The sequence below is a fragment of the Salminus brasiliensis genome, chromosome 4, assembly GCF_030463535.1.
Source record: "Salminus brasiliensis chromosome 4, fSalBra1.hap2, whole genome shotgun sequence".
In the NCBI taxonomy this organism is placed as follows: domain Eukaryota; kingdom Metazoa; phylum Chordata; class Actinopteri; order Characiformes; family Bryconidae; genus Salminus; species Salminus brasiliensis.
In genome coordinates this window covers 27,802,534-27,824,967 of record NC_132881.1, presented here as the reverse complement: position 1 = coordinate 27,824,967, position 22,434 = coordinate 27,802,534, and the positions used below count along the sequence as shown (strand labels likewise).

Genomic DNA, 22,434 nt, shown 5'->3' with positions numbered 1-22,434 from the left:
CATTTGCACATCTGTGTCAGCAATGGGTGCATCTTGAAGTAGCTAAATGCATTCATTAGAAGGGGTGTCCACAAACATTTGGACATGTAGTATATTAGCCTACATCAACGCAGTTACTTGCAACTCTTCTTATAATCACTCTCTGATGAAGATCGTGTCGTCCTTGCACGTGCGATTGCCCCTCACTACCCCCCCCCCCCCCACCCACACACACACACACACTACCCACCTCCTTGGCCTCACTCACTGCTGCTGCCACATGAGTTGTTGAGCGCCGTGCTGCGCGCGCTGGAACCTGGTGCGCTCACGCTTACACACGGCACAACACACACACACGATCTCACAGCCGATGATCCAACCTCAGCCCCCCTCTCTCGCTCTCTCTCTCGCTTTCTCTCTCTCTCTCTCTCTCTCTCTCTCTCTCTCTCTCTCTCTCTGTCTCACACACACACACACACCTTCTGGGGATCACCACCGAACCCAGCAGCTGCTTTCCCTCCTCTAATGCAGCTTCCTTCCACTTAGTGATTTTTGGGGGGTGGGGGGTGCTTTGGAGAGCCAGTGGCGCGCGCCATCATTTCACATACTCTCGCCTCCTCTCCTTCTTTGCGCGACTGTGTGTGTGTGTGTGTTCTTTTTCTTGCATCCAGCACCACATTTGGCTGCAGATAAGAAGATGATTCAGGATTCTGTCCACAACTATCGCAGGGGTTGGATTGCTGCTCGCACCTTCGTGCCGGTGAAGCGGCGCTGAAGAAAGAAGAAGCAGGCAAAAAAAAAAAAGCCGTCCCGGTCGGTCTGCATGCTGGAACTTTGAGACTACAGACGGGCGAGCAAGTGTACAACTCGCTCAGGGCTTTATCCCCCCTTTTTTCTAGCTGTCTCTGGTTGGACTCATGGCTCTGCGCAGGATGGACCTGATCGGGCTCTCTCTGCTCCAGCTGGCCGTGCTCGGTGAGTCTCAAATCTTTCATCAGCAGCTCCGCTGCGTTTGGCCACTACGGCCAGCTGTTCCAGGTGTGAAGGGAACGGTCGCTTGCTCCTCTGTTTCCACCACGGCTCGCCTTGCCTTTCTTTCTGAGCGCTTTCACGCCGGAGTTTAGAAAGTTGGGTCAATAACCTTGGCGTGTGTGACGGGTTTTAAGAGATGTTAGGGTTTCAGGTAGAACGCCTGAGGCACATAAGGCTGGCGTTGGGACTCTATTCGGGTGTTATAATGACTTGCCGTTACGTTCAATACGCTACGCTAAAGCTGCCGCTGTGAAACGGCGACAGCGCCGCGGAATCATTCAAACGGGGCCAGTGCCCCCGTAGTTTTTTCATTTCCCACCCGCATTCCGGCAAGCCCTGTCCCTCTCTGCGCCTGGATTGGCCAAGAGTAGCGCGCGCTCCTGTGCGTTTTAGGACGGCGGGCTGCGTGAGCAGCCAATCGCAGCGCGAGAGGGAGGGGCCTGGCTGAAAACGGGCGGGGAAAAAGAGCTGCACTGTCCGCAGCTGGAAGGAGGACGAAGCGGAGAGCCGCATGAAGCCTTAATGTCCGCGGGTACTGATTCAGTGTATTGTTAAAAAAGGTCTTAAAGTTGTCGTCTGTGGCTAAACACACTGCTGATGTGTTTTTAGAAGTGCTGTAACTTCAACCGTCGTGACGTAGCCAGTAGCCTACCTAGGGGAAAACGATGGTGGGTTTTTGCTCGTGTAAAGTCTGGCGTTGCTCTCTGAAGTAGGTTAACTGTGGCGAGAGAGAGATAGAGAGAGAGAGAGAGAGAGAGAGAGAGAGAGAGAGAGAGAGAGCGTGTGTGTGTGTGTGTGTGTGTGTGTGTGTGTGTGTGTGTTTTTCTCAGACAGTAAAAAAAAAAACCTAAGTTACCCTTGTGCTGTGAACCTGGAAATCTGGAAATGTTACACTGTTTTGCCTCAGGTGAGCCAACTCACAAGTTATTAACCTGTTAGGACAAATGTGGGAAAATTAAAATTTCTTTTTCATTTTTCTTTCATTTTCTTTTTATTATTATTATTAGTATTATATATTTTTTGGTTCAATGCTAATTATCAATGCTAAGTTTCTAAATTAGAAATGGCTTGGCTGCACCCCCCTCTGCTGAATTCTTAATCTACTTCCTTTAGATATTAATATCCAAAACGGTCTTGCCGTCCGCTAAGCCCCAAGCTTTTAGAGGTGCATCATAATTTCAGAACATGATTCACACATTAACCACCGTAGTGTCTGTAACCACCTTTGGAAGATGCATTATGCAGCATTTCCAGGCAAGCTTCTAATGAGACCTCACACAAGCACATAAACCCCTCCACTCGCCCTGACTCCAGAGCTAAAAGTGGGAAATTAACATTCAAACCAGAGCTCTAATGAAACTGCTGTTCAAACAGAGGGGAAAGATCCTGCGCTCTGCTAGAAGTTCTCATGGAAAAGTGAAGAACTTGCTGCATAACTCCAACTACAGTGTGGAATTCTAATAACAGGGTTATGTAAGTGTCCTCATCATTAAAAAAAACAGGCGTGTGCATGCTTTCTTTCCCGCACACACGGTCACACACACGTTAGCACACACACACACACACACACACACACACACACACACACACAGGTTTCAAGGTGGATCAAGAAGAGAGGATGTAGAACGAGCAGACGGCAACTGGACCTCACCGCTAGCTCCAGAAAACTTTTCATTTGCTGATTATAAACATATTTTTCTGCACACAGCACAGAATGTCCTGAGGCTCATATAGCTACACTGTAGAGCTTCAGCTAACAGACTGAAATCGTCTGAGCTAGGGCTGAACAATTTACTGATTATATGGTTATCAGTGGTAGTGGTGTGAAGGATTCATTAAACACACTCTAAAGAGGAACTCTTAACTAAAGCCTGAGTTGAAAAATAAATCCCTGTGCTGATCAGTTATTTATCTCAGTGTTACTGAGTTCTGCTAAAGCCTGAGTAGACTGATAAATCACTGTGCTGATCAGTTATTTATCTCAGTGTTACTGAACTCTACTAAAGCCTGAGTAGACTGATAAATCACTGTGCTGATCAGTTATTTATCTCAGTGTTACTGAACTCTACTAAAGCCTGAGTAGACTGATAAATCACTGTGCTGATCAGTTATTTATCTCAGTGTTACTGAGTTCTGCTAAAGCCTGAGTAGACTGATAAATCCCTGTGCTGATCAGTTATTTATCTCAGTGTTACTGAACTCTACTAAAGCATGTGTAGACTGATAAATCACTGTGCTGATCAGTTATTTATCTCAGTGTTACTGAACTCTATTAAAGCATGAGTAGACTGATAAATCACTGTGCTGATCAGTTATTTATCTCAGTGTTACTGAGTTCTGCTAAAGCCTGAGTAGACTGATAAATCCCTGTGCTGATCAGTTATTTATCTCAGTGTTACTGAGCTCTACTAAAGCCTGAGTAGACTGATAAATCACTGCGCTGATCAGTTATTTATCTCAGTGTTACTGAACTCTACTAAAGCATGAGTAGACTGATAAATCCCTGTGCTGTTCAGTTATTTATCTCAGTGTTACTGAACTCTATTAAAGCATGAGTAGACTGATAAATCACTGTGCTGATCAGTTATTTATCTCAGTGTTACTGAGTTCTGCTAAAGCCTGAGTAGACTGATAAATCACTGTGCTAATCAGTTATTTATCTCAGTGTTACTGAGCTCTACTAAAGCCTGAGTAGACTGATAAATCACTGTGCTGATCAGTTATTTATCTCAGTGTTACTGAGTTCTACTAAAGCCTGAGTAGACTGATAAATCAGTGTGCTGATCAGTTATTTATCTCAGTGTTACTGAACTCTACTAAAGCATGAGTAGACTGATAAATACTGTGCTGATAAGTTATTTATCTCAGTGTTACTGAGCACTTTTGAGGAATGACAGAACAGAAAAACCTCATCAGTAGTGGGATTGATGTTATACTGGGCTTGGACACATGTTCCATTTATATGTATAGTATAGTTAATAAAGTTTTGTAATTGAGATATAATGAATTGTTTATCTATGGTCAGGATTTCCACTGTGCACAGTACAAAATTTCTGTGATTGATTAGATGGCTCATTTGCATATTGTAACACCATGCTTTATCAGTACTGCAAATATTGCAGCATCAATTAACAAACAATCTACTGTGCAGCCACAGCAAGAGCTTACTGTGAGATGCACTATGGCACTGCTGGAGGCAGATGAGGGTGAAGTGTCTTGTTCCAAGGTTTGCTTATCTGTTCTTCTCTTATTTCTTCTCTTATTCTCTTCAATCCCACCGCATTCACACACTCCTTCTCTCTTAGGGCTGGCCTGAGGCTGTGGGATCCCAGGATCCCAGCCTGCGAAAGCTTGGAGCCCAAGCATGTCTACCTACAGCAGGCACACCTGATCTAGTCATGGTTGACACATGCTTTCACTAATATTCTACATACACACACGCTTGTCAACATGCACAAACATGGTCACACTCTGGCACTGTGGCTAAATGATGTCTCTTTTCAGTGACCCGTAAATGTCACATAGAGGTCACATTTCCCTTACAGGGCTGTCTCTTGGTGCATTGGGCAACAGATAACATATACATATGTGCAAACGAACATTTGCTCCCTGGGGAGCTTCATTATATGCCACACTAATGCTGCTTAGGAGGCACATGGATACATGTCTGCAGGGTCGGTTTAGATATAAACAATATAAGCAAACGGTTAGAGATCCCTTGCCACGAGGGAGCCCCAGGAGTAAGATGCAATGACTCCATTGTTGCCATAGCTCAGGCAGGGGCAAAAGAAAAATAAAAAGACTGCAGAATTCAACTTGAAAGGTACCCAAGTTAAAAAAAATGCCACAGAGATATCAGGAATAAAGATGTTCATATCTACCTGGAGTGAAAAAGTGGAGTGGGAAAAATAATGCTGCTAATCTGCTCGCACATTTGTCATCAATCATTTCTCAACTTTTTAGTTGGCAGGTTATGAGGTTCCTAAACATGCAATAGTGGCAGACCCAGCAAGTCAAAAGAGGTTGCATAACAAACAGTTATTAAAAAGGTGAGCTAGACATACACTATATAGACAAAAGTATTGGGACACCTGCTTATTCATTATTTCTTCAGAAATCAATGGTATTAAAATATAGTTTATCCTGCTTTTGTTGAAGTAACCCTCTCTACTGTCCAGAGAAGGCTTTCTACTAGATTTTGAAGCACTTCTGTGAGGATTTGATTGCATTCAACAACAAGACCATTAGTAAGGTCAGGATATTGGATGATCACAACCCCACCTCATCCCCAACACCCCAACTCATCACAAAGGTATTAGATGAAGCACCATCATTCCAGAGAACACAGAATCCACTGCTTCACAGCTCAATGCTAGGGGGCTTTATACCCCTCTAGTCCACATCTGGCATTAGGCATAGTGCCAAAAGGTTCATGTTTATCTGCTCCAGAAAGTCCTAATCTTTTGGCAATACTCCCCTACATGGAGTAGCAAACCCATCATTATATGCAAACACCATGCAGATTTAAACACTAGCTTTAAACATGAGCTGGAATATGCCTGCATTCTGTGGGAAGATCAGAAAGTGTATGTGTTTACTGAAAATGTATGTCTATTCATATTCATATGAAGATGTCTCCACATTTTATTTTTTGGATGTATTGCAATATTTGTAACAAAACAAACGCCATGAAACACATTTACAGATCATGACATGATTTATTTAATATGTGAACAGAATGCAGAATCCAACAAAACACATTTGTATTCAGTTTCTTTTGCACACAGCACTAATAATATCCTCTTCCCTCTTGTACTTCTTGCTAATTCATGGATCTCTTTTGTATACAGGCCTATACATTCCTATAGTATTCCCAGCCACAGTTGTATGCAGAGCTATAATTCTTTCACACTGCTTCTGGATTAAGCTTTTCTATTTTTCTATTTGTCTAATCCCTCCAACGCAGTGAAAGCACCAGTGTGAGCATCAGGTAACAAGGAATGCACCTATTATGGTAAATCCTCCAGCTCACAGTATCAGCCAAACACCTTCGGATTCCAATGACAGGGCGGTCAATGAAGACAGAGTTTTAATTACTGTGTTCAATTTTACAATATTTTGCAGTCTAATTAATTTTCAGCCCATATTTATTCATGTAGATTGTACAATCCAAAAACGTGCTATTAGAGAACCGCTATCTCACAATAAGCACAAGGGTGGATTACTGACTAGGCTAGTTGGGCCAGAAACCCCAGACACTCTGCATTACATTTCTTCTGCATTAGATGAACGAAGAGGTCTTGAATATGTACAAATGATTATGTAACTGGAATAAAGGAATGTTTATTCATTAACAAAATGTTAATAATGCTGTGTGTTCTCTGGGCTCTGGAGTTTTATATTATGATGTTAGTGGTGTTAGCGTTCTCCCTTCCATGTGTGTTGCAGTACTTCTGTTTTTGCCGTGGCATGAAAGAAAAATAGCAGAAATCACAATTTAAGGTTGTCTCTGACCATAATAATCTTATCTTGCAAAACCCTGACAAATTCATAAAACCAAAAAATGAAGACACAAATAAAATACCTGTCAATCACAACTGTTGTCGTAGGCCAGAGAATAAACATCTGTTTTCAGCTTGATTTTAAAACAAAATCAGAAAAAATAGTCATAGTCTTGGGGCTGCAATTAAAAAAAGACCCAATCTGCCTTCTGTTTAAAGCAACATTATGCAAGAATTGCTATTTCTTGCTCCTGGGCTCTCCTACAGTCGGGAAGTGTCATTTAATATAATTGGAGCCACCTCAAATGACACGCTCGACATCGTTTTTTTTTTTTTTTTTTAAGCTGAGAGATACACGATTGTATCTGAAAGTAAAATGTAAAATGCATGTGAAAAGTGTGTCCTTTAGTGGTGGCTCAAAGTTCAAAACCCAGGAGCAAGAATAGCTAATTCCGTTTTAATGCTGCTTTATTAAATGTCAAAAATCTTAGCACTGTATCCTAAAACATACAGGAAGCCAACATAAAGATGCTAAAATTGGAAGCATATGAGTCTGTATGTGGAGCCCTTAAATTCCCCTACTTCTTTTAATTGCTATAGACCATATATACTAGTTTCATCATCATTAAAATGAAAAACATTAAGAATACTTAACCTAGGTAGTTGTTAAACCTGACCACGATGACCAGGAAGACTTGAGAAGGGATGCATCCTGTGGCCATGCCGACTGAGTGGCAAAAAATCTGACTGAGTGGCAACATTAGCGTTCAGTGTGAATCCCGCTAACACAAAAATGAAAAAGAGCTGTTGTAATTCAGTGAGAATTCAGAGCTCTCCTTTTACAGACTGCTGAGAGCTAAAGAGAAGAGAAACTAATGGATTGCTGCAATTCACAGAAACGATCCAGGTACTGAAACGTGTAGAAGCTCACTGAGTGATGAAGTCACGCTCTGAAAACAGGTGGAAGTTCAAGTAAGAGAGAAAGCTTGCAAACCTGGATGAATCAGTCTACTGAAAACGGTCGAAAACCTCCTAAGACCCTTCACTCCACTTTGTGTTCTCAGATGTGAGGCTTTATCCTCTAAACGTGTTTGATTTCAGACAGTTCACTGGATGTTCTTGGCTACCCATCACTGTCCATGGATCATTGGTTCTTTAGTAATTTGGATGGATTGTTGTCGAGTCCAACTGTCTTTAACTTGAGCAGATAATCGCTTGTTTTCCCTAATAAATGCAGCCCTGCTGCAGAATTTTTCACCACTCAGTCTGACTAAGGAGAGCCTGTTCCAGCGGGAACGTGACGTCAGTGCATACCCTCTATTCTTAAGCCGTTAATAAACCCTCCGAACATTGGCCAGGCCTTGTATTATATGCTCAGAACTGTTACATACATTATTTCCTCTTGAGTTCAGCATGTTTTTTCTTTTATGTAATACACCGGCTCATGGCGATCCTGTTGGACAACTTGCTGAGCTGCTTCTACAGCGGGAGCGCTTTAGTGACATCAGCTCTAACAGGCTTGTGTTATTCTCGGCTCCACTTTGCAGAGAGTGCCATTAAGATGCCAGCCCAAGTGGAAACTTTAATAGGGTCCTGAACTTTATGCTTGCAATGCAATCATTTAATGAGCATGCCTACTTATTTTGGAACGTGTTAAAAAATAAATTGCCAAACAGCCATGTCTACATTTTTGATCTAGCCCGTGTGATTCTGTCAATTTTTTTTCTTTTGCTGACTTCAGCCAGAGAAATCATGTTCCAGCGCTTCTCATAAAAAGTGCAGTTCTGAGTAGAACATCATGTCACACCCAATGCATTACATTTTTCAGATGCCGCTCACTGTGTATGTGCTTCTCTAGAACAGTGCTTTTCAAGCTGCATCAGTGTGGGGACGAGTGGGCCGTGAAGAAGCCGCATCAATACATTTTTCCATACATCCCCCCATGAGAACAGAGCTTACTGAAACACGTTGTAGACCTGAAAGTGGATCCACTCTGCTTTGCCACTTCCAAGGTGCTTGCATTAGCAATGTGGTGTTTTACACAGGCACATGGGGCAAGCACGGCCCAGAATGCAAGAAGTGCATCAAGCGACAACAGGGACTAACATTTGGGTCTTGGCATCTGGGAACCTCTGCTTTAGAAGACCATGCACAATTCTTATCAGGCTACCAAGAAACGTGAGGTGCCATAGAATAAGTTTATTAAGTTCTTCAAGTTTTTCTTTGACATAGAAATAGTAAGAATGTGACTTTGGTTGGGGTGAAAACTGCTCATATGTTATTTAACCTCAGAATAAAACATGCAAATTTTCATTGTACGGTGCTCTGCTTTTATTGGCAGGTTTACTGCAGTGAGAAAAGCTCAAGGAAGGCGCATAATCTAGCATAGTTTTAACATAGTTAAAACATAGTTTTTTCTCGAGTCTTACCAGTATCATTTTGTCACTTTTATTGTGATCCTACAGGCAGGGCTAGTGTGTTTTTTTCCCCCTGTTTTGATCACTCTGACATGGTGTTGCAGGACACTAACCCGTAAATCCCGCCCACATAGAACACTGATAGGTCTACTGAGACAAAAAAGAGACCAAACCACTCTCTCTCTCTCTCTACGCCTGTCACTCAAGACAAGACAAGACACCATTTGTGTCGGACACCGATGGAATTTGGCCTCCGCCTTTAACCCATTGGTGAGGTGAACACACGCATACACACTAGTGACCAAACCCACACAGTGACAGTGAGCACACGTGCCCAGGGCGGTGGGCTGTCATCACTGCAGCCACCCAGGGAGCAGAAAGGGCCCAACAGTGGCAGCTGTTACCCAAGCCCAGGTATCGGACTCACAACCTTGTCAGCAATAGCCTGGTGCTCTAACCGCTGAGCCACCACTGCCCACTCATTCACTCTGTCTCACTCGCTCGCTCCCACTAAGCAAGCAAGCGAACCGATTCACAGTATTCCAATTTTCAGGATATTGTGTGTAATTTGCAAGCGTTATGGAGCCACTATCAACATGCAGGAGAGGTGGGATGCCTGTGTTAGCTTTTAAGCCTTGTGGATCTCCTGCCCCGGTTTTACAGTTTTTTTTAGACTTTCTTTTGAAGGAGAACACAACAACGTTTGAGGTTCATGGTTGTCGGTTCTACGTACCAAACTCTCATTATTTAATTATGCCAAGGTAAATATTTTCCATTCTAGGACCCCTTTAACTACATGTTAATAGGCCAGGCTTGATGAATTAAATATCTTAAACAAGGCAAGTGGACCCCTGTGCCCTTGTGCTATTGGCCACTATGCAGTCATTACATAACTGCTAGCATTTAATAATTCTGGAGGACTGGAGCATAAGAGACTAATTAATTCTGCCATTCTCTGACTAATGTTCATTTAGCATTGTAAGCTGTTCTCTTAGGGGATGGAATAAATTTGTTAGCCACACATTTAGCAACCTTGAATTGTGGCGGATTACATTAAGCGGTGCTGTGAGTTCGAGCTTGCTTGGATACGAATTCCTTTTGGCACTGTTGCTGTAGCTCACCATGTTTAAGGCAGACAGCCTCTCTCCACCCCCACCTACCCTGCCCACACTCTGGCCTAACTGCCAATTAACCTATGAGTTCTCACGTACCAGATTTAACTGCCTCTGACATTGATCCACATGTGCATTTTCACTGTGGATCAGAGGATCTGAATTCACCCAAAAAATCCAGTTATGTTGACGCAGATCTGTTATTTCACAGACTGTGCAAATGGCCTTTGTTTGTGTGCTGTACATGCATGTTGTTCATAGCTGAGTCTAATCCACTGCATGTAATCCTCACATAAAGACTGTGTTTGGCTGAATGGAACGGCACGTCAACATTAAATTAAAGTGACCCACCAATTCCTTTTCAGGGGATGCTGTTTTAGAAAGGCAGACATGTAAAACATGTAGTTTTAACATCAGAAACAGAATTATTAAACAGTGAGGAGAATAATGGCTGTTTCTTGATAATGTTTTGTCCTGCCAAATTGTGCTAGCTGGGAAATAGATGAGAATTAATACAAAGTCATGGGGCTGTCAAAAAGGGGTGATACTTGAGGTGCATATAGTAGAAAAAAAGAAGTCCTATTAATGTTATCATTGTAATGTTGAATAAAGGTAAAGGTATTTGTTACTGTATTATGTACAGCGAAATGTGTCCTCCGTATTTTACCCATCTGTTGTAGCGAACACAAACACACACTAGTGAACTAGGGGCAGTGAGCACAAACACACCCAGAGCGGTGGGCAGCCAACTCCAGCCCCCGGGGAGCAGAAAGGGTGAAGGGCCTTGCCCAAGGGCCCAACAGTGGCAGCTTTCCAAGCCCAGATGTCATCAATAGCCCAGAGCTCCCACCACTGAGCCTCCCCTGCCCACTGAATAATTAAGGAACTAACAGAAGATATTTGAGTACAGTAGGTTGTAGTTCACAAAAAAGGTAGAAGAGTGGTGCATTGTTGTCAAGATTTAAAGGGAGAAATATGTGGATGTAATATAAGTAATATGCGTAATTATAATAATAATATTAATAATATTAATAAGTAATAGATCTGTGTAAGTCAACACTGGAAACCCTGAATTAAACAACCAGTTTTTATAGCTAATATACTGTATTTATTATTTAGAGACATTTTAGAGTTATTAATTTTTCAATTACAAAAACATATTTTTGCTTCTATTGGACACTTTTTAAGCAAACATTTGGCTCGAGATTTATGTCTGACCTGGCAACCATGTTGGTTCTGTCTACATTATTTTAAACTATCCTTGTCTTGCTCAATTGTTTTCCCAAAATGCTACAATAAATATTGTTTTGTGATAAAAACAGTTTTCATTTTACAATATAAAATTATTTGACAGTTCTGTAATGAATGCAGTAATGCTGTTAAAAGTAGTCTAATATTTGCTGTAATAGAAAATGTGATAGCAGTTACGGTGCTGTGATTATTGCTGTAATAACGGATACATTCCTGTAATTATTACTGTAATAAAAATTACAGTACTTCATATGTCACACTAAATGTGTATTGCTGACCCTGTCTTCCCAACCACAACCTCACCTAAAGCCATTTTACCACGTTTCTTTGATTTTGGTGGTGGCACGAATCTGTGTATCCTGTGCAATATGAGGCATGCGTGTTTTGGAGCAGGGACTGTATAAAGTTGGTTAGTGGATGATCCCTAGTCGTTGAGCATGCAATGGTTGTTTTTGTAAAAATCTGCAAAACTCCATCAGGAAGTGTAAGACACCCAATCTTTTCTACAACTTTATAAGTCCTGTAGTGTAGCCAAGGCTTTAAGAGGACAAATTAAAGAGATACTTCAATTATGGTTTTACTTAATTACAGAAATACTCATGAGTGTTTGTGAACAAATGTAGTGCTATAAGTAAATTGATGCTATGATTGAAATCTTGTTTAAAGGGTACAGATGTCAGACTTTGTCGAGGTGTTTCTGACGTTCATCTCAGGAATAACCATGTATCTGATGTGTCCATGAATGTTTTGACCCAGTAGATAAAAATGTGCTATTAGCCATCTCTAATTCCAGGCGTAAAGGGTTAATATAATGATCCAGCACTGCATGTCATGTGCAAAGATTGCAGAGTGTATAATTCACTGTAATGGAAAGTAACCTCATTTTATAGACAGATTGCAGGTTATTAGGCCTAAAAGCCATTTGGCTCAATTTGGGTTCCTTTTAGGCTGAAAATGTCTGAATCCAACAGGAGATTTCGCTTTATACTAGCTTTATTAAAATGGCTGTAGAATGTTTGTGCCTCATTGCTTTGTCATCTCACTTGGTAGAGTTGCAGCTCAGAAGGTGCAGAATAGATTTTGTAGCATCACTGATGGCATACTGTTAAAGTAGTGTTATTCAGTCCCTGTAATTTTGTTTAGATGGAGGTAAGATTTTCAATTGGCGCTGTGTTTTATCTACATCTACTCTAGTCTGGTAATAGGTATAAGAACACTGACATCTGATACACTTCTCTTTTTTATCCATAGACCACAAGATTATGATTATAGTCTTTGTAGTTGAATAGCTATTATTGACTCAATGAGTGTGTCATTTCAGATGCAAAGTCTCAAAATGTGGCTTAGGGCCCACATGTTCCCTCAACGTGTTCAGCGATTGCGTACTTTGCTCACTCTGCCTCATACAGACACACAGAAAGCCACCAACATCAATAGACTTTGCTATCGGGTTGAATGAAGGTTGTGAAATTCAGTGTCAGAACATCGTTCTGTTGGTTTTCAGTAGTGATGTATGATGTGTGATGAAGTATGGTGATCAAAACCCAACATCTGCTAAACTTCATCATGTTAACGTCCACAAAACGTGAAATTCTTGCATTGTTACATGTTCATATGTTGTAGGTTTTATTGGTGTAAAGTAACCAAAATCCAACATTTGTCTAATGTTGGAGCTTAATGTCAACCCACTGTTGGTTTTTGATGCATATGAGACTTTGATTTTCTACTAAAATTCAATGTCTGTCCAACATCACAGTCGAATGACTTTCTGACATCTGATGCTTAGTGTTAGGGTAGTGTTTTACTCATGTTGTCATTTCAGTTGATAACTGACTAACATTTAGCTATTCATTTATATCAGAGGCTGTCGATCCTATAATCCTATATGAGAAATGACAAATTCCTTAAAATCAGAAACAGCAGAAACTCAGAAGATGTAAAGCAATGTTGTAGCAAATTGGCTGGAGCTGGAGTTCTCAGCCACTCAGCTGTTTTTTTATTAGCCATATATCGTGTCTTCATTACAATCCTAAACAACCCCATTTTTTTTTTATCTCAGCAGTTTTTTAAATGATACAGATAAAAGTGTCTCTCACTGCTGAAGCATCTGGAGATCAGGTGTGCATGTGCTGATTCCAGGACTTCAGCTCCATTTCAATGGCACTATCCCTGAACGGCTGCTAGGCAGAGGCCTCACAGCTGGAGGAGTCTTAGCACTCCTCTTTTACATTTCTTTTAATCAGCTGCATTTTGTACCTTGATATCAGTCAGTTGATATATGTATATATCAGTCAGCCCCAAGTCCATATCAACAGATCCAGTGTCCCTCTCCCCACACAATTCCTAACATCCCATCCTGATGCAGTGTTACTCCTCAGACATCACTAGCACACTCCAAAACACCTATAAAAAAGGCTGAGGCTGAGCTACTTGAGTTGTGTGCACACGCTCGCTCAGATGTGTTGTTTCATTGTACTGCTCAGTGAGTCATTACATCCAAATCTGCCCCTGTCATCCGTGTGATTTCTGCGCGCAACGCCTTTGTGCAATTACCGCCACTCAGCCGCTAACGAAAAAAGAGCAGGCGAGGGAGAGAGATAAAGAAAAGAAGAGAAATGAAGACCTGTGATTCACATAAAGTGAGGAAATAAAGCCCCCCCCACCCCCCCCGACTTCTTTCCCCTCCCACACATACACACACACCCCAACTGCACCCCATGCGGACCGGGCCGAGTGCATGTGATCACCGGAGGAGGCAACAGAGACGCTCATTATGTTAACAGCCCGTCATTCTGCTGCCTTTGTTAAAACGCGATTATACTGGCGGGACAATTACCAAGAGGAGCGGTAAAAAGAAGCTGGCATTTCCGCAGTCCACATCCGGCACACAGACAGGGCAAATGAAGGGCTTGTGCATTATCTGGAGCGATTTCATCTCATCGCGAAGGAGAGGAAGAAGAAGAAGAAGAAGAGCCTTGCCACCTTGCACGCAGGGAGTGTTCTTGTTAGGCAGGCGTGGGGCTGGTGGCGCAGTGGGGGAAGAAGAGGGCGGTCTCACGCTGAGCAGGCCTCAACCAGTCACACGAATACAAATGAACAGTGTGAGGTCCCACAGCTGGGCCTTGTGCAAGGGTATGTGTGTGTGTGTGTGCCAAACAGGCGTAGGAATACAGATGAACAATGCAAGGTCTCCTGGCTTCTTGGGGCATGTGTGTCGGTTTGGGAGTGTAAGTACGCGTGTCAAGTGTGGATATGTATGTATCTGTGTGTGTGTGCACTGAATGGAGTTCTATCTTCAGTGGCTACATCTTACGGCCCCTGGGCAATACACAACATCATCTCCAAACGCAGAGAGTGGAGCTGACCACCTGTGGTGCTGACATGTGCCTTTGGGTTTGGGTGTGAATGTGTTTTCAGTGTGATTGACCCTAACCTTGACCATAAAAAGTGCCTCTCACTGCTGAAGCATCTGGAGTCATCTGGAGTCTGGGGGGGCCGTGCTGACTTCTGGATGTCAGCTTCAGTTTAAAGGCAGTGTCCCTGAACTACTGCTAAGCAGAGGCATTACAGCTGAAGAACACAGTGGGAGAACTCAGGGCCCCAGCTGCAAGGGGCCCTCAAGGGGACAGCACTAAAATTATTGCTTTGTACAATTTCAGTTTCTTTATTAGTAAAGGTGTTTTTGTTGTTAGTAGAGGAGAAACTAAAAGCACACATTCAAAAATAGAATGTATATTATGGCTTTTGCATCATGATGCGATAAAGATATTGTGAAATGCATTCAATAGAGCAGTGGAAACCAGTGTGTCAGACTTTTTCCTTTCCGTTTATCTGCTTCTAACTAACACATTTAAATAATGTGCTTAGGTGCCTAAAACATGCACATTACAGCCACTTTCAGGCGTAGGAGAAACCTTCTTACCTGTCAGTGGAAGCAGTGGATTTCTATTGTGGAACGGTTTTTAAAATAGGCAGTGGAAACCATTTCAATTTCAAAGGGAAATGGTTAACAGTGTTCATTCACAACATGTATCTCAGAACCAACAAAAACACAAGTACGATTTGATGTAGTACATCAGTATGTTTGTTAAACTATTTCCAAAACTCTCCCATAAGAAGTCCAGTATTACATCATCTGAAACCTAGTTTGGCTAATTAATGCTTCAGGTGAGCTGCTAATGGAATTTAGCATATCCATGAGGTGACTGGGGGCACTGAAGAGAAATCTGGAACCAGTGTTTGCTTTTTAAACTAGCTCACAATATATCAGCTACTTACTTACTTTTTTATTTGAAATGTAAAAAGTATTGATTTTGTACTGTACTACTGTTGATTTACATCAATTCTAATGACATGCAAAAACATATTTAATTCCCAGACAAACAGATTACTGTATATAAATGGAACATCACTGTCAAGCAAAAAAATGCATCTCTGAAATGGCAGCTTTTCAGAAAAATAACAAAACTATCAATGGAAGTCACAGGAAAAAGATTTAAATCAATGTGTTTTTGGAGCCTTTTTATTGGTCCATTCATCATGATATGTTGATACAATATAGAGAACAACTGGCATGAAAAAGTAAAAAAATGGCAGGCTTTGCATGCAATGCCGCTATGGCCCAGGGGTCTCGAATCCTGAGCCATGCTATTTAGCCATCAGCAGCCGTAGTCTGAGAGAGCACAACTGGCCACGTTCTCTCTGGGGGTAGATGGCCCTCTCTCCCCTCGTTACTCCTAAAAGCGATGTTGGAAGACACAGGCATCTATTAGCTGGTTTGGCGAGATGGAAACCTGGTGCTTTCCGCTGAGCACGTCACCTGCCTGGAAAGGCTTCAAAAAGAGGAGGTGGCTGGCTTTACATGTGTCAGAGAAGACGTGTATGTATCTAGGGAGCGCTACAAATGGATAGGTTAACTGGCAGTGCCAAAGTAGGAGAAACAAGAAAATAAATAGACAAAAATGTAAAAATAGAGACAAGGTATTTGTGTGACAGCAATGATAAATAAATGCATAGATAGAGACTGCTGGAGGCCCTTGTCCCTCTCTAATCGCTCCCCACTCTTTCCAGATCTTGTAGCTATGAGAATTATTAACAATTGTAGCTGCTGTTGTTTTTACACAAGAGCTGCAACGTAGGACCACAGAGACTACGTTTGCAGGGATTACATTCTCACAACTTAGTAGCAAAAGTGGGAATGTGTCTCAAATGAAGGCAGGAAGGCAGTCCAATCTGAAAACAGATTGACAATTTCCTTAAGCATCTCTACTGCCTGGCCCCTGAATGCCAATTATCTCTCCGTCAGTGTACAAGAACGTGCTTTGACCCTTCTGTCAACACGCAGGAACGTCCTTTGTGGAGTGGATGTCACTCTCATAGGCCTGCAGATAGAGTCCAGAAGGTAAATCGCATTTTAGCCTTCGAACAACAAAGTGGAACTCATCAGCACTAAAACAGTGGAAATGATTATCGATTCCTTCAAACGCCACCTGCCTAGAAATCAATGTCACAGCCTTCAAAATCCTGGGGAGCAGCATCTCCAGCACCGAATTGAAATGCAAACAGTGTCCCTGTGTGACACTGCAAGAACAGAAAATGTGTTCACTTTCTGCCCCAATTAAAGAACTCATCTACAACTACTCTGTCAGAAGACAGCTTGAAGCCTTCAGTGAAAATGCTGACGATACCCACACACACAGAACATCATCGTCTGCAAGCACTCAGAAAGAAAAAATGAGGAGCTCCAAATAACCAAAGCAAAAGAAGTGTGTCAAGAAGATCACATTAATCCCTTCCACTCAGGTCACGACGTCCAACATCCGCCCTCTGGAAAATGCTCCAAAAACGTCTGTCAAACCCAGAGCCGGTCTTTACTTAAAGAGCTTCCTTCTCACTGCCGTATTTCAGGTACATCTGCAATGCATGGTTATCATACCCCCTTCTGCTTTCTCTCTATCCATTTCGTTATGCCTACTCTCCTGCTATCATGTCTGTTTGCCTCCTCTCCTCATATTCCAATTACGGACCAGCTACGCACTATATCTGATATACTGTACATAATTACACTCCTGCACTGCAAATTACACTCCACACAGTGCATCACGCTCTGTAAATTGTACAGTAATGGAAAAAATTCACAACATGTGGCGGATCACTCTGCGCTAATGTATGTTATTTGTCACCTTAATGTGTATTATCCATCTCTATACCTGCCTGTCTGCTGTTGTGCTTGGTGATAATAGGTGGCACCAAATGTGGCAAGATGCAATTTCAAAAAGAGCACATGTAGAATTCCCATTTTTTGACTTGGTGCTGATAAAGAGTCACGCGTCATTATTCACACGTCAGACCAGCAACACTTTTACAGTCCGTATGTGTACAATTGCATCATATCCACGCAGATCCACCACTTGCTGGTATCACTGGAAACATTGGTTCATATCTAGCTGAGACAGCGTCTTAAGTTCCTGACTGCTGTGAGGGTGGGACTGAAGTGAGCAGGTCTGGTACGTCATCATTTATAATTAGGTGAGGCCACGCTGTTCTTTTGTGTGTCTCATGTAAATTGGGGTGAGCAACAGAGAGAGAGAGCGAGAGAAAGATAGAGAGGCAGCAAGGCCTAATCAGGGTGACGCGCAGTGGAGCCTGTGGGCGGCGGAGCTAAACACACTGAGCTGATTGGCCCCTAATGAGCAGTTCAGCTAAACTGACTGAGCTGATTGGTTCTTAATGAGTGGCTCAGCAAAATACACTCAGCTGATTGGCTCCTAATGAGCAGCCCTGCTAAATTTGCCAAGCTGATTGGCCAGTAATTAACAGTTGTACTAAATGCATAAGGATGGTTCAAAACTGGGCTCAGCTTGTTTGTATACTGTACCTCCTTCTCCTTCATGAGTCGCATTTGAGGCTATTTACTTACCGATTGGTAATATTCTGTACTGGCAGCAGGTTATGTGCAGAACATACCGTATGCAATTAAAACAAGGCAATTAAATCAACTACATTGAATTATAGCCCCCCTCAGACGAGCAGTGATGAAAAAAAGTTCTGATCTGATCATAAGAACCATCCCCTAAAAAAAAAAAAAAAAAAGACAAGAAAGCTTCGAAGCTGATTGGCTCCTAATGAGAAAGCCCTGCTAATTTCACTGAGCTGATTGGCCAGTAATTAGCAGTCTGACTAAATGCACAAAGCTGATTGGTGCATAATGCAGATCAGAGATGCTGGAGTGGGTGAACTAATCACCAACAGTGTAGGCTGTTATTATGACACATGTCATAATAACACTAGTTGACTCTAATATTAAAACTTCGCCTGTGTTTCCTTGCTGACAATGGAGTATAATTGTCCATTCTCAGCGTGTGCATAATTAAGAGTTTCCAGAGCATGAGCAGCATACAAAGAGGTTAAATATCTATTACTATGTTAATGAATAGATATGTGAGGCATTGGTGAAAAGGGAAAACTCCATTGCAAACACTGCATAATATTGCACAAGCATACCAGCTCTCAATACTGTAAAAAAAAAAGGGGGTATGAAACTATCCTCTATGGCAGTGCCAGATAACAACCCCTTTTGTTTCCCCAAATAAGCTTGCAATGAATGGTTATTAAGAGAATCCTTACAGTAAATGAGATATTTGTGTGAAGAGCTTATTAAAGGTAAAGGGCATTCATATAATGGTTCTTCTACACTCAAGCCAAGAAGCATTTAAGAACCTTTAAGAGTTGGGTTTACTGGCTATGAATGACATTCCACTTTGCTCTTCTGATTAAAAAGATGCTATTTTTCTTCCATCCTTCTCCCAATTATGGCAATTATTTGATTCTAGCCTTGATTATCAAAGGCCAACTAGTAAAAAGATATTCTGGCAATGCAAGACTGAATGCGCCAGTAAAGACGGAACAGAATGATGGACCTGTTACTGTTTTAGGGATTACATATTAGTGATTCTTCACATTAAGTAATCCACATGACTCAAAACTCCTGTCAGAATGGGCCTTGCAGCCTCTTTTATGTTGATGTGGCCTATTCCAATTCCTGCATTTATTTGAAAGTTAGAAATAATATCTGACTTCTTTCTTGTGCATGTTGAGGGACTTTACTCCTATATTTGACTTGCTTTGACTTCCTTGCTTTATATATTATATATTAATATATTGCATCTTATGAACCCGTATCTCAGCACAAAATTAACAGTTGTCTGCAAACGTTTGGGCACCCTTGGCCAAATTACGCATACTTAATTGAGAAGCAGGAAACACAGCTTCAATACCTAATCACATATAAAACACAGTACTCTCAGCAACCCTAATGCACAGCTACTCTGTCTTTCATAGCATATGCCAACACTTTCTGCAGTCAAATAAAAGGTGTTGATCTTGCAGTTGAATTTTTCCCTCCTCTTCTGAGCAGAAGGCCACTAGTTCTTGTGTCGTCTTGCACGCGCAGCTTGTTTAAGGTGTGTTCAAACATTTTCTATGATATTTAAGTTAAAAGCTTCAGTTTGTCTCCTCAGGTACTCCACTTTGAATTCTGATGTATGTTTTAGAGTGTTAACTTGTTGTAGAAGCCATCCTTTTTTTAGCTTCAGCCTTTTAACAGATGGCTTGACATTTGCATCCAGAATTGGAATATTTTATACACCTGTGAAATTTTACCAATGCCAATACAACCCCAAAGTTTGATAGATCCACCCCCATGCAGCTGGCATGGTGTTGTTTCCATTACATTAACATTTTCTCCAAATATACACTGTGTCCAAGTGTTTGTGGACACCCCCTGTAATGAATGCATTACATGCTGACACAGATGTGCGAATGCATTCACAGCTTGTTTAGTCCCTGTATAAAAGTACTGCCAATGAATGGGACTCTCTGGAACAGATAAACATGAAACTATTGGCTCCATGCCTAATGCCAGGTGTGGGCTAGAGGGGTATAAATCTTCCCAGCATTGAGCTGTGGAGCGGTGGAGATTGTGTTCTCTGGAATAATGGATGGTGCTCCATCCAATACTTTTGGGATGGGTCGGGGAGTTGGGGATGACGTGGGGTGGCAATCATCCAACATTCTGACCTCACGAACACTCTTGTCTCTTGTCTCTGAATGCAATCAAATGCTCACAGCAAGGCTCCAAATTCTAGGAGAATCTAATAGAAAGCCTTCCCAGGACAGTAGAGACAGTTACTCCAACAAAAGAAGGATACACTCTTTTCAATGCCCTTGATTTTGGAAGAAACAATGAATGATCAGGTGTCCCAATACTTTTGCTGACTAAGGTTTACTTCCTTGGTCTACAGCACTTGTTTCCAAAACTCATCTGTTCTGTCTCATACTTCAAACATTGAGGTCTGTAACAAGGTCACTAGAATGCTTTTCTTTCCTTAACTCCTTTATAAAGATTATGGAACACCACCACTCTTAACTCTCGGTTCATGGCAGTCATTAGTGGGGGTGGAGTTGATTTGCCTTTCTTACCAGCATATGAGCAGTATGTAAGAGTTTGCTTGGTCTTGGACACGTTTACTTCTGCAATTCTCATTCCTGAATTGCCATTACTTAATAACACTCTGTACACTTAATAACACTGCACTGTAGAGAACTTTTTATCATTATTTGCTAATCAAGGTCTGAGACCTGATCAAATCCATCTATGTATCTATATTTACAGTAAACAGTCATGTGTCTTTAAACATATTTAAACATGTGGATGCTTGATCTTTATTTCACCAATATAGAGAGATGGAGGTTTTATAACTAATATGTGAGAATGCAGGAACTGGACCTTGGAGCAATGGAGGAAGGCCCCCTGGTCTTGTTTTGGTCAGGTACATGTGCATCATTAATCTGTGAGATGTGCTGGAACAAGACGCCTGATCTATGGTGTTTCATCACACATACTTAAGGTAACTGCTGTAACATCTTGGTGTCAAAACACTGAGAACTGCACCAGCCTCACCCAACCCTTCACCTGCTACTCTAACAAGGCTATCCAGCCGTTTCAACAAGAATAGTGACAACAGGCTGTATCTGTAAAAGCTTGAAGAATTTGGAAAGTATAATTCTGTCCAAGACTGTGGTTTACAAATAAAGCCTGCTGCCTGCTTAAAATATCGCCCTCAACTTCTGTCTGACAAGCTGGGGATAGTCACTGACAAATATTTCACACAGAAAGAGAGAGAAGTTTGTGTCCTATAGCACTGTAGAACTATCTGTGAACCTTTAGCCAAGAGTTAGCACTCACAGGCCAGGGACCTGGGACAAAACTTCTGCTAATTAGCTTGAATCAAAGCCCCAACACACACACACACACACACACACACACACACACACACACACAGGTCAGTGTACTACTACACGTATTACAGACAGAGGCAGTGTGTTGGCCCTGACCACTGAGAAACAGACAATGTGTGTGTGTGTGTGTGTGTGTGTGTGTGTGTACTATATAAACACTGCAGTTGTTTCATTTATCAGCTCCACGCTCCACAGCACCTCCTCACCACCGCAAACAGCATGTTTACAAGACAGCTCAGATCACCGTGATAGCACACACACACACACACACACACACACACACACACACACACACACACACACACACACATTCACGAGCAGTCAACTGTTGGTTAGTTTGCAATTACAAGGCAATTCAGTCCCCAGATCTCTCTATCTTCCTTCCTTGCCCTGTTCCATTTTATTCAATAAAACCCATTTCCAGGCCGTCTTTGTGGAGGCCAAGAATCTACTGTATAGATTGTTACGATTAGTGGTGGTTTGGCAGCAAAGTGAGTTAGCCATCCTTCCTCGCAACATCCTCTGCTACAGCCTGTACTTCAGAAACACTGAGCTACAGAGACAAATAGAGTCAGTATTGAAACTAATATATATATAGGACAATTTTGTTCATTAATACAATCAATACTTGGTTGTACCTATACCACAAATTATTGCATGGCATGGAGGCAATCAGCTTCTGGCACTATTGAGATGTTATTGAAGCCCAGATTGCTTTGATTGTGGCATTCAGCTCTTTCTACTGATTTTCTACAGGGTTCAGGTCCCTGGGGTTGGCTGGCCAATCATGGTCAGCAAACCATTTGGTAGTAGTTTTGGTACTGTGGGCAGGTGCCAAGTCCT

At 41.9% G+C, this 22,434-nt stretch overlaps 1 protein-coding gene across 1 annotated transcript in view; it reads left to right on the top strand.

Moving 5' to 3' along the window:
- Window positions 1-404: 404 nt before the first annotated feature.
- gfra4a (GDNF family receptor alpha 4a) overlaps window positions 405-22,434 on the top strand; it is a 156,634-nt gene continuing 134,604 nt past the window's right edge. The window contains exon 1 of the mRNA XM_072677829.1: window positions 405-954. Coding sequence (XP_072533930.1) covers window positions 897-954 — 58 coding nt within the window. The 5' untranslated portion in view covers window positions 405-896. The remainder of the gene's footprint in view (window positions 955-22,434) is intronic.